This window comes from Sceloporus occidentalis, unplaced genomic scaffold (genome assembly GCF_023333645.1).
Source record: "Sceloporus occidentalis isolate IW3139 unplaced genomic scaffold, rSceOcc1.0.p SCAF_1, whole genome shotgun sequence".
NCBI classification, from domain to species: domain Eukaryota; kingdom Metazoa; phylum Chordata; class Lepidosauria; order Squamata; family Phrynosomatidae; genus Sceloporus; species Sceloporus occidentalis.
Window position 1 is genome coordinate 189,880,992 of NW_028316981.1, and position 12,764 is coordinate 189,893,755.

Sequence of the window (12,764 nt, forward strand, 5' to 3'; positions counted from 1 at the left end):
ACCATTAAGATAATAAATATTCACATTAAAATTTTCATCAATAGCACAATCTAAAATAATCAAAGTGGCATGGACCATTAAGGCAGGTGGGGCTATCCTTCTGGTCCTCCAGAAGAGATCCAACAGTACTCCAGAAAGGACATACACACACATAAGAGAAGCTTGTGTGTGTGCATGCCACTAACAGAATGCCAGCAGAACTGTTATTCTTGGGGAGAGGGGAAAGTTACTTGTTCCTTTTCTGAGTAAGGTCTGCCAATAGATTGGTGACTGAGGTTGCTTCCTCTTGAGAAAAGGCTGCACATGCAGAGCTGCTTCATAGTCTTGTCCCTTGGAGTAAGAGGAAAAGATGTCCTCCTTTCACTGCACAAAACAAAACTCCTTTTCCTGGGCACTCACAGTCCAGTTTTTAAAATTTCTTCTCTCCAGAGCATTAAATGTTCTTTGTGTGCTTTGTGGAATGCGGCTGTGCACACTGAGAACAATAATAACAACATAATTCAGTAAGGGAATACAGCCAGATTTCCAGTCATTGCAACATCTGTTGCTCACATAGAATAAAAAATAGATGGAAGAAGAAAATGGAGATTAGTGTAAGTAGGGAAAGAATATTCATTAGTACTTCTTAGCAAGCAAGGAGTACTAAAGGGTTAAGTTAAATGGAACAAGTGGATTTGGGGGGAAGCAATGGAGAGAGAGAGAGAAGTCCTTCCACTCATATTCAAAATACGTGTTCTCTGTAATTGAGAAGGAGGAGAACGAACACGTACACTAGCCTGTCCATTGCTATTCTCATCACCCACTGCAGGTAGAGGGTGAACTGCTTACAGCAGAAAGCCTCTTGTGCAGAAACTGTCAATGTGACTTACAATTCAGGCAAGGTAGGAGTCTTAAATTGTGTAAAGAGCCTCCCTGGATGGGGGCAGAGGGAGATATCCACTGCAGACAGTCACCTTCTACATGGACACAGAGAATGTGAAAGAACAGGGTCAGATGTAGCGCCCTTGTTTCCCTCCTCACATGTAGAAACTGTGTGGATTTAGAATACCTGCATACAGCTAGCTGAACTTCAGTTTATGAGTGTCTGCTGAAGCAATGCCCTTCCTATTTTGTGACATTCTAACAAAAACATGTACGCTTGTCCCTCTACATTCACAGCTTTGACACTCGCGTTTTTGATTATTTGGGGGGGAGCCCAGGAGGGAGAAGCCGGGAAGGGATGCGCATGACGACCCCACCCCTTTCCTGCTCAGATCTCTGCCTTCCCCAAGCACCAATCCACTCGGGAAAGGTTAGGGCATTGGTCCATCCCCTCCAAGCCTCCTTCCTGGGCAATGGGACCCTGGAGAAGACAGAGACAGGCACCCATCCTCCTGGGAAAAGGGTAGGGAGCCAGTTAAAGGGACGGGAGGGCAGGGAGATAAGAAATCTTAATATCATTTGGCATTTCACAGAATTTATAGAATCACACAATCATAGAGTTGGAAGAAACCACAAGAACCATCCAGTCTAACCTCCCTTCTGCCATGCAAGAATACACAATCAAAGCACCTCTCACAGATGGCCATCCAACCTCTGTTTAAAAGCCTCTAAAGAAGAAGACTCCACCATTCTCCCAGGCAGCAGTGTCTTCCCCTGTTGGACAGATCTTACTGTCAGGACATTCTTCCTAATGTTGAGGTGGAATCTCCTTTCCTGGGTTTTGCATCCATTGCTCCGTGTCCTAATCTCTGTAGCAGCAGAAAGTAAGCTTGCTCCATCCTCAACATGACATCCCTTCAAATATTTAAACAGGGCTATATATCACCTCATAACCTTCTCTTCTCCAAGCTAAAAACACAGATTGTAGAATCTTAGAGCTGAAATTGGCTGCAAGGACCACCTAATCCAATCCCCTGCCATGCAGGAAGACACAATTGCAGCACTTCTGAAATACAGCCATCCAACTTCTATTTAAAGAACTCCAAACATAGAGAGTCCACCACTCTCCAAGGCATTGTATTCCACTGTCCTCAGTTCTTACAGTATATAAGTTCTTCCTACTGTTTAGGAAGAACCTGCCATTTCTTGTAATTCTAAACCATAAATTCATGTTCTAGTCTCTGGAGCAGCAGAAAACAAAATCACTCTATCGCCTGAGTTACTGGCTGGATCAGCACTGTAGAAACAATCCAAGTTGGCACCACTTTAACTGCCATGGCTCGATGCAATCAAATTCTGGGAACTGTAGTTTTGTGAGATATTTAGACTTCTCTGTCAAAGAGTGCTTCTGACACAACAAACTACAATTCCCAGAATTCCATAGCATTGAGCCATGGCAGTTAAAGTGATGTCAACCTGGATTATTTCTGCAGTGTATATGCAGCTATTTCAAGGTAGCTGCCATGTCACCTCTTAGTGTTCTCTTTTCCCACATAAGTGTAGTCATTTCCCTAAGTTGTTCCTCATAAAACATGGTATCTAGACCTTTGATCATCTTGGTCATCCTTCCCTGGACCCATTCCATCTTATCAATATCCTATTTGTAGTGTAATGAAAATGTATATACCTGCTTTCCCATACAGCAAGTTAATTATTAAAAGATAACATGAAATAGTAGCATAGCTGCCCGTCACCTCTACTTCAGTCTGTTGCCACTGAAAAATCACTGGAGAAGGATATGGTGTGATGTCCAAAACCTGTACTTGACAGAATCGCCCAGAGTCTGCCATCTTAAGGAGGGCATGCAATAGAGAAAATGTTGCTGCCTTTTGTGAAAAACAACTTTTCCATCATTATTCGCTCTGTACGTGTATCCCACTTTTCTACAATTATACTCAAAACAAGCTGTGCCATTGAACACAGAACACACAAACTAACTTCACCATTAACATGTAAACCACTTCCCCCCAAATAAGGGTCCCACAGGTATATATACCCCACACACTTCCGTGCCACAAACCTCTGAAGATGCCAGCCACAGTTGCAGGTGAAACGTCAGGAATAAATTCTTCCAGAATAGGCGACACAGTTTGAAAAACCCACAGAAATTTCATAAGTAATGCCTTCCCTCTGCCAGGTGGCTTTTCTATGGGAGGGGAGAACCCTTCTCAGTCTGAAGTCACAGTCAAAGAAGGTTTCAGCCCTTCAGCTAAAGTACCCAAAATGGTGATAGCAGCAGAGCTCTTGGGGAAGGTGAAAACATTGCAGATGGCATGAGGCAGGAGGTTGCAGTTCAGTTGGCTCCCTTAAAAGCACATCTCATCTTATAGGTGGCGGCATTTCCATGCATCTAGAATGCTGTCTAACTTGCAAACCTGATTCTGTTTTGCTGGTTTGACAAACCTTGGGGATAATTATGAGCAGGTTGGTGGGGAAAGCACCCTGAAGTAATTGGATTAATACAATATGAGCGCTTATGGCCATGGCCAAAAACTGGAACACCTTCACCACAAAGGGCTGATTGTTTTCTTAATAGGTAGGGTCTTCTGTCGACACTTCGGACAAAAAGGGTCATGATGACTGTACTTACAATATATTCTTAGTGGCAAATATATGATTTGAGACTATTATTTCATTTTGTATGTTTTTGTAGAATTTGACAGTATATTTGGGAAATATACATAATACATATACATAGAATGAGATAAATATACAGTTGAAAGACCAGGTACACTACTTAAGGGGAATTCCACTGGCATCCCTGTAAAAGATACTTCCTCTATATTGTGTATGTTTCTACCTTCATCATTGGGGAAACACAGAGAAGGCTCTCATCCATTGATTTGAAAGGTCAGGCGGCTTTATACAAAGGGAAGTGATTCTTTACGAAAGGTTAGTAAGCAAAGGCATCCAACATACAGATTAAGACTGACATATACATAGAATAGAAGCATTTATGCAGAAAGTGCTGGCTATAAAAGACTCAGCAAGTATGAATCAGTTTATGTTGGAGTCCTGATAGACAGATAAGTTTACTTTGGGGCTGGATAGCATTTGTTGGACTACAGTTTTCAGTAACTCTGGTCAGTACAACAAACACTGAGAGTTGCTGTCCAAGAACATCTGGCAGGCCACATGATTCCCACCCCTGATGTGGTTAAATAATTGGAGCTGTAGATCCCTGGGCTGGTTTTATTTAAAATGCCTAGTATCTTGCCCTGCTAGTACGAATAGTCTGCCTGAGGTGCTGGTTTTTATGCCTCTCTCTTGCCTCCCTTCCTTCTTGTCTTGAGCTAACCTGATCTGGCGGTCTTTTTTTCTTTGTGTAGAAATGCAAACCCCACAAAAGGCCAGTTTGCGGCAGCAATGGCAAGACGTACCTGAACCACTGTGAGCTACATCGTGATGCTTGCCTCACTGGTTCCAAGATCCAGGTGGACTATGACGGCCATTGCAAAGGTAAGCCAGGCTCTGGCCTGGGTTGCTCTTGGAACAAACATTCCTCCAAGAAGGCAATTAGTAGAACATTATCATTTGATCTGTTTTGATGTTTCAAAGGCACAAGACTAAGTAGCAATAGCAATAGCATTTACATGTCTATACTGCTTATCAGTGAGCTCAGCTCTCTCAAAGCAGTTTACTATCTGTAAGGCAATTGCCTCCAACAAGCTGGGTACTCATTTTACTGATCTATGAAAGGATGGAAGACTGAGTCAACCTTGGAGCCCTGGGATCGAACCCACAACCTTGTGGCTGCAGTACTGGTATTTAAGCACTGTGCACTGCTCTGTAGCCAGGGCTTGGAAAGCCTCTCATAACTAGAGCTGTACATGGGCAAAGCACAGAGGAGGCTTGAGGAAGTGATGGCACCTGGGGAGGAAGACGCTGGGAAACTGCTTCCCAGTCCAGTTGCAACATAGGACATGGAGCTTCTGGCAGCAAGAGCAAATCAATTGCTTTAAAGTAATAGGAGAAGAAAGAGCAGGTGGCAGGGGGAATACACCCACCAGGGGAAGAGGTAGGAGGATGAAGGCATCTCTTGGCCATTCCCAGCTATGGCAATTGAGACACCAGGGTGTACCAAAGTTGGACCAGCCTCTACCTGGTCATAATTTATTACAGTCCATAGGCCTGAAATTGACACATATAATCAAGAGATAGAAGTGATCAAAATTCCCTGCAATTGGACAGTTGTCAAGAGGGTTGCTAGATCTAACTCTTAACTGTCCCTTGATATGTAGAATGGTCTCAGAGACAAATTTAGCAACTTCAGGAGTGACATTTGGGCAATTATCTTCCAACAAGAATTGTACATTAAAAAGGTCTAATCTTCCATTCATCTTACAGTGCACCCACACCATGCGCGGATGCGTTTTACGCGGCTTCCAGCTTAAGCGGAAACTGCTTGGGAAGGGAAACAATGTGCCTCTCCACCACATGCATGCGCCCCATTATTTCCTATGGGGCTCGAGCATAGGCGGATTTTCCCTTATGTGGGGGGTTCTGGAATGGATCCCCCGTGTAAGGAGAGGTCCCACTGTACTCAATTTTGGATCAAATCCCCACTCAGCCATGGAAATGCACTGGGTGATCTTGGGCAAGTCATACTCCTTCAGCCTCAGAGGAAGGCAAAGAGAAGCCCCCTCTGAATAAATCTTGCCAAGAAAAACCTGAAATATGTTCTCCTTAGGGCCAGCATAAGTTGGTAAAAACTTGAAGTCATTCAACAACAACAACAACAACAGTAAAGCCATGGTGTTGAATTAATGGAGGTAGGCCATGTGGGACAAGGGTCTCAGACCGTCACAGGCACATAAATATATTATGCTTATTTGCTTGAAACATCCTGACTCCTGCTCCTGCTCCTGCTCCATGGCACCTTTGAATAAAATTAATTGGCCTGAGACTAAGGCTTTTTCATTTTTTTAAGATTATTTCTACCAAATATTCCTGAAAGAAACTAAGGTAAAATAGACCTAGATAGTTCAGTGAGTGAAATGTCAAAGCTGCGTCTTTCAAATAATAATAATAATAATGATGATGATAATAATAATATATTATTTATTTATTTGTTTATACCCCACTCATCAGCCAAAAGGCTATGAGAGCATCTTCCCTTTTCTAGGGAAGCCAATCTGAATTCATGCTGATGTAATTTAGATACCAGGAAAAAATATTTTATTTCCCATATTTTAAATTAAATCTCATTTTTTCTTGTTTTTTTATTCCTACTGTTTTAAACAATATTATTAATAGGCACTATTAGTAATAATAATACTCTTACTCTACATATTTTTGTGTTTATTTTAATATTCTAAGAAACATATCTTTTTTAGTTTGCTAGAACTCTCATAAATTGAAGTTGTAGGGGTAGAAACATTAATTTTTCCCCCCAAATGCCATAGGTGACCAAATGACATTACACAGTCAATGGCTGGCACAAGCATCATGTTTAGAAAAGAAATCTACCCTAGCAAATCCCATGTACTCCCACTGACTGCTTAGTTGCCTACTTACCAGCTGCACAAAAAAATGTCATTTGTGTTCACACTAGATTGTAAACACTGAATGTTCTGTGCCATTCCATAACAACAATAAAGATAATATGGGTTTTTTTATTGACTTTGAATCTACATTTTAAGTTCAAGACCAACACCTTGCTGGAGGGATCAATAGAAAGCCATAATACAGAGCCAGTGTGTAGGAAGGTGACAAATAAATCACTTTGAGTTGAAAGTACCTTCTCAATCTGGCCCCCTCAACGCAAGCTTTTTGTATTGGAAATTCTCACTTAGGCAATGTGCCCCTCCATTCTTTCCTTGTCCCACCCCTCCAACTTTGTTTTCACCATTCTCAGCCCCAATTAGAATCTTGTTTTTAGCCCAGATTAATGTTGGCAAATTGTTACTTCCGCCCCCCCCCCCCCCCCACACACACACACACACAGTTGACTTACCATAATGGAGTATTGTGGTGATCCCTGGGAGACAGAACAACTGCCACTTCCTCATACTGTCATACCTAGTTGAACTCTTGCCTCCAAGACTCAGTGAACAGCTTCTGTGGATGATGAGCAACCTTTTTATTTCTGAAGTCATAGAAATGCAGCTGGTCAGATGTCTTTGGACAGAACTAAAGATCAAGCACACATACAGCAAATAAAAGCATTTGAGTGGCATAGCCCCTCCTTCCCAAATTTGGCGGGCCAAAGTTTTCGGTTCTCACAACATAGTTAAACAATTTGTAAAACAGAAATATTATTTTCAAGAGTGTTTTTCCTCCACATTCTCAAATCAACAGTGACTGATAGAGTCTGTCATAACAGCACCTACCAAGCTTACTGAGTCTTCCTGCATAAGCCGCTTTTGGAGCCAAGCAACAGAACAGTCTTTCGCTGGAATAACAAACACACTGCAATATTAAACACATGCATTTCTAATATATAAAAGCCCTTAGCAATCTCGCTATTATATATCACTGATCATTCTGATACAGCCTAAAGAATAACAACGTGTTGTATCTGTTTCCCAACTATGTGTGTCACCAACAGCCCCCTTCATGTGAATTGCATTACAGATCACATATACCATCCCTGCAAGTAAGAATATTACTGTATAAACTTGACTATAAGTCAAAAAATTTATGTGCAAAAATTGACCCTAAAATTGTGGCTCAACTTATGTATGGGTCAGAGACAGTAATACTGGTTAGAAAAGTCCTGAAAGATACACCACCTGGTTTGCCTTGGCAGTGATTTCTGAAAGAGCTGCTCAGGCAAGAGTGTGGGTGTGTGTGTGCGTGCGTGTGTGTGAAAAAGATTATTCCCTTCTCATTCCAATGTTAAAACCTTCTCTCTTCCTCCGGATCTCTCTCCCCACTAAACACTCCACTTCTTTCCCTTCCCTTAAAACCTTCTCTCCCCAACCTCCCCACCACCACCCCCGGCTCTGGATCTCTCCGGCTCACCAAACACCCCATTTCCCTTCCCATCTCTCATCATCATCATCATCATCATCATCATCATCACACAGTCAAAAATGAATGAAGTTAGGCAATTATTAAGTCAGGTGGTAAATTTTGGATATATATTGTATAATAGAACTTAGGTGTCATCTGCACTGCCGAAACACTCCACTCTGACACCCCTTTAACTGCCATGGCTCAATGCTATGGAATTCTGGAAACTGTAGCTTGTTGTGGCCTCAGAGCTCTCTGACAGAGAAAGCCAAATGTCTCAAAAGACTACAGTTCCTAGAATTCCATAACATTGAGTCTTGACAGTTAAAGTAGTGTCAGACTGGATTATTAGTTCAGTGCAGATGCAGTCTGAATCAAACAGTAAGTATTTCAAAGGATAGATAATTAGAGAATAAAAGTAGAAACATTTTATGGAGCTGGTTAATTGGTTTCATGCTGTTTGCAAGCTTTTCTTTTTCTTCTTATCCGCATGCTGTGAAGCTCAGCTGTGCTTTTACTTTTGTCTTTTAAACAATTCCATGCCTGATGGAGGCATTCCAGGAAAACTACAAAATATTGTGCAGGGCTTTGAAACTACATTTTTGCCCTTTGTTTTTTTTTAACAGAGAAGAAGCCAGAGAACTCAGCTGCAAGTCCTGGTAAGTATTTCTTTGCATCCTGATGGCAGGTTTTCATGTTACATTTTTTACAGCATGAGTCAGTTACAGCATTAATGTAGAAAGTCATGCTGGAATGCCCATATAAAGGTTTGGATCTCTGGAAAAGCAACAAAAGGGCACATTACCTACACTGAAATTCTTTTTCCTGGGTCCCATAGAGAACAGTCTCCATCTTGGGGCACCACTTGCTCTTGGAGCTTATTGGTAGGCCCATATCTAGTACATTGAGCCCTCCACATTTGCTGGGGTTAGGGGCAGAAGACTGCAAATAATAAAACACTATTGTTATTTTTTTACCTGATAGAACACCTCTCTAGGGATCTCTAAATCCTCCAGTGCATTTCTGTGCTCCACATCTGATGTACATTGACCATTGAATTGTGCACGATAACCTACAAATGTCTAAATAACTGTTCTGTCTAGGAATCTAAGTCCTCCAGCTTGACATTTGTTCGATGTTGACGGTAGAGTCACACCGGAGGACCTAGAGATTCCAAGAGAGAACATAATGATCAAATCTACATCTAATCAAATCCACAAAAGTCAAAGTCACAAATGTGGAAGGCCACCTGTACTACCACTGTGAAGGGAATGATCTGCCCCTTCCCCAACTTGGCCTCGAAAAGACTGACCCCTTGCCCCAGCACATTCTGAATCTAAGAAATATAGAACAAAACATAGTCCCAATGACAATAAACTTTGAAGACTGTAATGTGCATTAATGGGAAATAGGTGATTGTCACCTGTCCATTTTCTTGATTTTTCTGACTAGTCTAGTTGCTTCATTCATACAAGTGGCAGCTATGAAACAAAGTGTTAATCCGCACTTTCTACCTACAGATGATGAATTTTAAATTTTAAGTGTGGACTGTTTTAAAATGTGTATGCTTTATTTCTCCTTTTAAACTGTTGCATGTTTGAATTACAGTTGGCCTTCCTTATCCATGGCTTTTTTATACATGGATTCAAGCATCCACGGCTTGAAAATATTCCAAAAAGTATAAATTTCAAGTATCAATCCTTAATTTTCCCATTTTATTTAAGGGACACCAATTTACTATGCCATTGTATTTAAAGGAACTTGGGCATACACGGATTTTGTTATTCATGGGGGATCCTGGAACCAAACCCCAGCGGAGAAAAAGGGTCCACTGTAATGTCTTTGAATTGATGTTGTGCCTTGTTCATTTGCTGTTCCCTGCCTCGAAATATTATTTATTTATTTATTACCCATATCCCCCATGGATCGAGGCAGGAAATGACAGCAAATCAAGAATGCACAACATCATTTAAAACACATTAAAACACGCAACAGTTTAAAAGGTGAAATCAGACATACACATTTTAAAACAATCCTCATTTAAAATTTAAAATTCATTATCAGTAGGCAGGAAGTGTATATTGGTTGATAGTAGTTTCAATGTTGTTGTTGTTGAAACTGGTATCTTATTTGACTGTCATTGTTGTAGTATTTGATTATCTCTTAACCTGCACATTTAATATGAGCTAATGATATTACAATAGGATAATATATTTGGAGTAGAGAAGACAGATGAAACAAAAGAAATAGAATTGTTAGAAAAAATGGTAAAAATAAGCAGAAAGTTCTCGAATTATAGGAAGTGCTATTTGTGCTGGTCTAAAGATTAACTGAACTAAGGTTGCATATAAAAAGGTAAAATATTCAAAGCAAGTATTTATAATATGTTAGAAACCTTCAAACGAGGCTAGAATATTACAGTATTAGATTATCACCCTCACCTAGTAGGAAGGACTAAAGGAAGTACGTATACTGTTCAAAACATCTGTTAGTTGCTTGTTATGATTTCATCTGTATTATTGTATATCGTGATGTTTATTATTATTATTAAATGAAACAAAAATAAATAAATAGAAAGAAAGAAAGAAACTGGTATCAAATTAGTGCAGTATCAACGGTGGTTGCTTTTAGACTGGTCTTTCTTGTTTTTGAAGAGCAAAGCAATGCCGTTCCATGGACTGGGAGACTTTGCGACTGCTGATTTCTAGTCCGTTTAACACATGAGGTGAATTGTCATAACACTTTCTTTTCCCTTTTCTCTTGTAACTTCTTCTCTCTTTCCACTGTATCTGATCCAACATTTCCCCTTTCTTGTCACTCAATAGTTGTCTGCTATCAGACTGACCGAGATGAACTCCGCCGTCGAGTTATCCAGTGGCTGGAAACTGAGATCATTCCTGATGGTTGGTTCTCCAAAGGCAGCAACTACACAGAAATCCTAGACAAGTACTTCAAGGTACAGATGCCAGGAGAAGGAAAACAAAGACATTTTGTGTAGTTGGTTTATTTGTCTCGTGCTGTTGAAATGGAGCTGGTTTATTTGTTTCTTGCTATGTATATGAACTGCTATATTGGTCTATATTGATCAGTGCATAATAGCGCCAGCGTTATTTGCTTTAGGGCTGAAGAACCTTTCATATTCACATTTTGGTTTTTGGGCTTTTATTTTTTTCTGCTACATGTACAAAGAGAATTGTCACTTGGCACAACAATGATAAATGCACCACACAAATCAGGATTCAGTAGTCCCAGACAACATATGGAGAAATGATGAGGAGTCTAATACAGTGGACCAAACACTGAAGTTTGGTTCCAAGATCCCCTGTGGATAACAAAATCCATGGATGCTCAAGTCCCTTTAAATATAATGACATAGCAAAATGGTGTCCCTTATAAAAAATGAAAATCAAGGTTTGATATTTGAAATTTATACTGTTTTGAACATTTTCAAACCATGGACGCTTGAATCCGTATACAGTATAAGAAATCCGTGTATAAGAAGGGCTGACTGTATATGATGGAGAATGGGGAAAGTATGAAGATAAGAAAATACAGAGGCACCAAATGTAAGAAAAGTTAGAATTTAATTTCCCTGAGAGAGAAATTTCTAAAACCTCCTGAGGAAACAGCTGAAGACGTTTAAGGCAAGGAAATCCACTCTGATTTGGGAGAATCCATTCACTTAAGACAGATCATACCATACTAACCCGTTTTCTTGAGAGGATAATTAACTTTCTAGATAAAGGAGATTAAGAAGGCAAGCCTAATCTGTTTTCAGTTTTAGTAGATCATGTGATCTAACAACATTTATTCCTCACATTTGAAACTGTGAATATGAAAACTTTTCTTACAAATATAAACTAAAAGAGCTTGGCCTATTCCGAAAAACAGGGAGAAGAATAATTGAAATTGGACTTTTTTGAATATGGACGTACACATGCACACTTTGCATCATGTGTGACCACGTTGGGTAGGAATTTTGGGGTGTTTTTATCCCCCCAAAATAACTATTCTGAGCTTGGCTGCTTTTTTTACCCTTTCTTTATGTTTCTTACAGAATTTTGATGATGGGGATTCTCGCCTGGACTCCAGCGAGTTCCTGAAATTTGTAGAACAAAATGAGACAGCTGTCAACATCACTACTTATGTGGATCAAGAGACCAACAAGCTGCTCAGGTAGACTCGGGATGAAAAATCATAGACAATGAGGTTCAAATGACCAATGGTGCTTAGTTATATTATTCTTTCCCAATACAGAGTCTTTCCCCTGCAAAATGCAAGGTAGTTTTTAGGGCCAAGTGTTGGACTGGGTGAGGAAGGGTCTGTTTCATCTCTTCTCTTCCTCCCATTTGTCTTCTACCCCCTGCTTTCCTAAATACCTGGGGAAGGGGTGTGTGAAATTGTGGTAATTTACCTTTTGCTCCACAAATGGTGGAACAACTTTGTGGATATATGCAAGAGATTACAAAACTCAGGAAGGGAATGTGAGTCTGCCTCCACTTCTGCTTTTCACTTTCTCTCTCACAGTATCTAAAGGGGCTTTGCCTTTTAAATGCTCTAAATTTCAACGGATGGGGGAAGTCACAGAGCTCAGTAAATATGTACATAAATTTGTTGTTATAACCATGGGACACAACACAGCAGATCAAAGAGTAATATAAAAAATGTAATCACATACAGTGGGCCCTTAGTACCTACTGGGGTTTGGTTCCAGGACCCCCCCATGTACACCAAAATATGTGGAGTCCTGTTAAATACAGTGAATAGTAAAATGGTGTCCCTTATAGAAAATGGCAAAATCATAGCTTGCTTTTCAGAATTTACATATTTTTTTAAATATTTTCAAGCCACGGATGCTTAAATTTGTGGATAAGGAATCCATGGAG

General features: G+C 40.3%; 1 protein-coding gene across 1 annotated transcript in view; it reads left to right on the forward strand.

The window, feature by feature from the left end:
- LOC149323137 (follistatin-related protein 1-like) overlaps nt 1-12,764 on the forward strand; it is a 65,493-nt gene that overhangs the window by 36,914 nt on the left and 15,815 nt on the right. The window contains exons 4-7 of the mRNA XM_089487789.1: nt 4,251-4,380; nt 8,505-8,537; nt 10,704-10,834; nt 11,936-12,054. Of these exons, the coding sequence (XP_089343915.1) occupies nt 4,251-4,380; nt 8,505-8,537; nt 10,704-10,834; nt 11,936-12,054 (413 nt within the window). The remainder of the gene's footprint in view (nt 1-4,250; nt 4,381-8,504; nt 8,538-10,703; nt 10,835-11,935; nt 12,055-12,764) is intronic.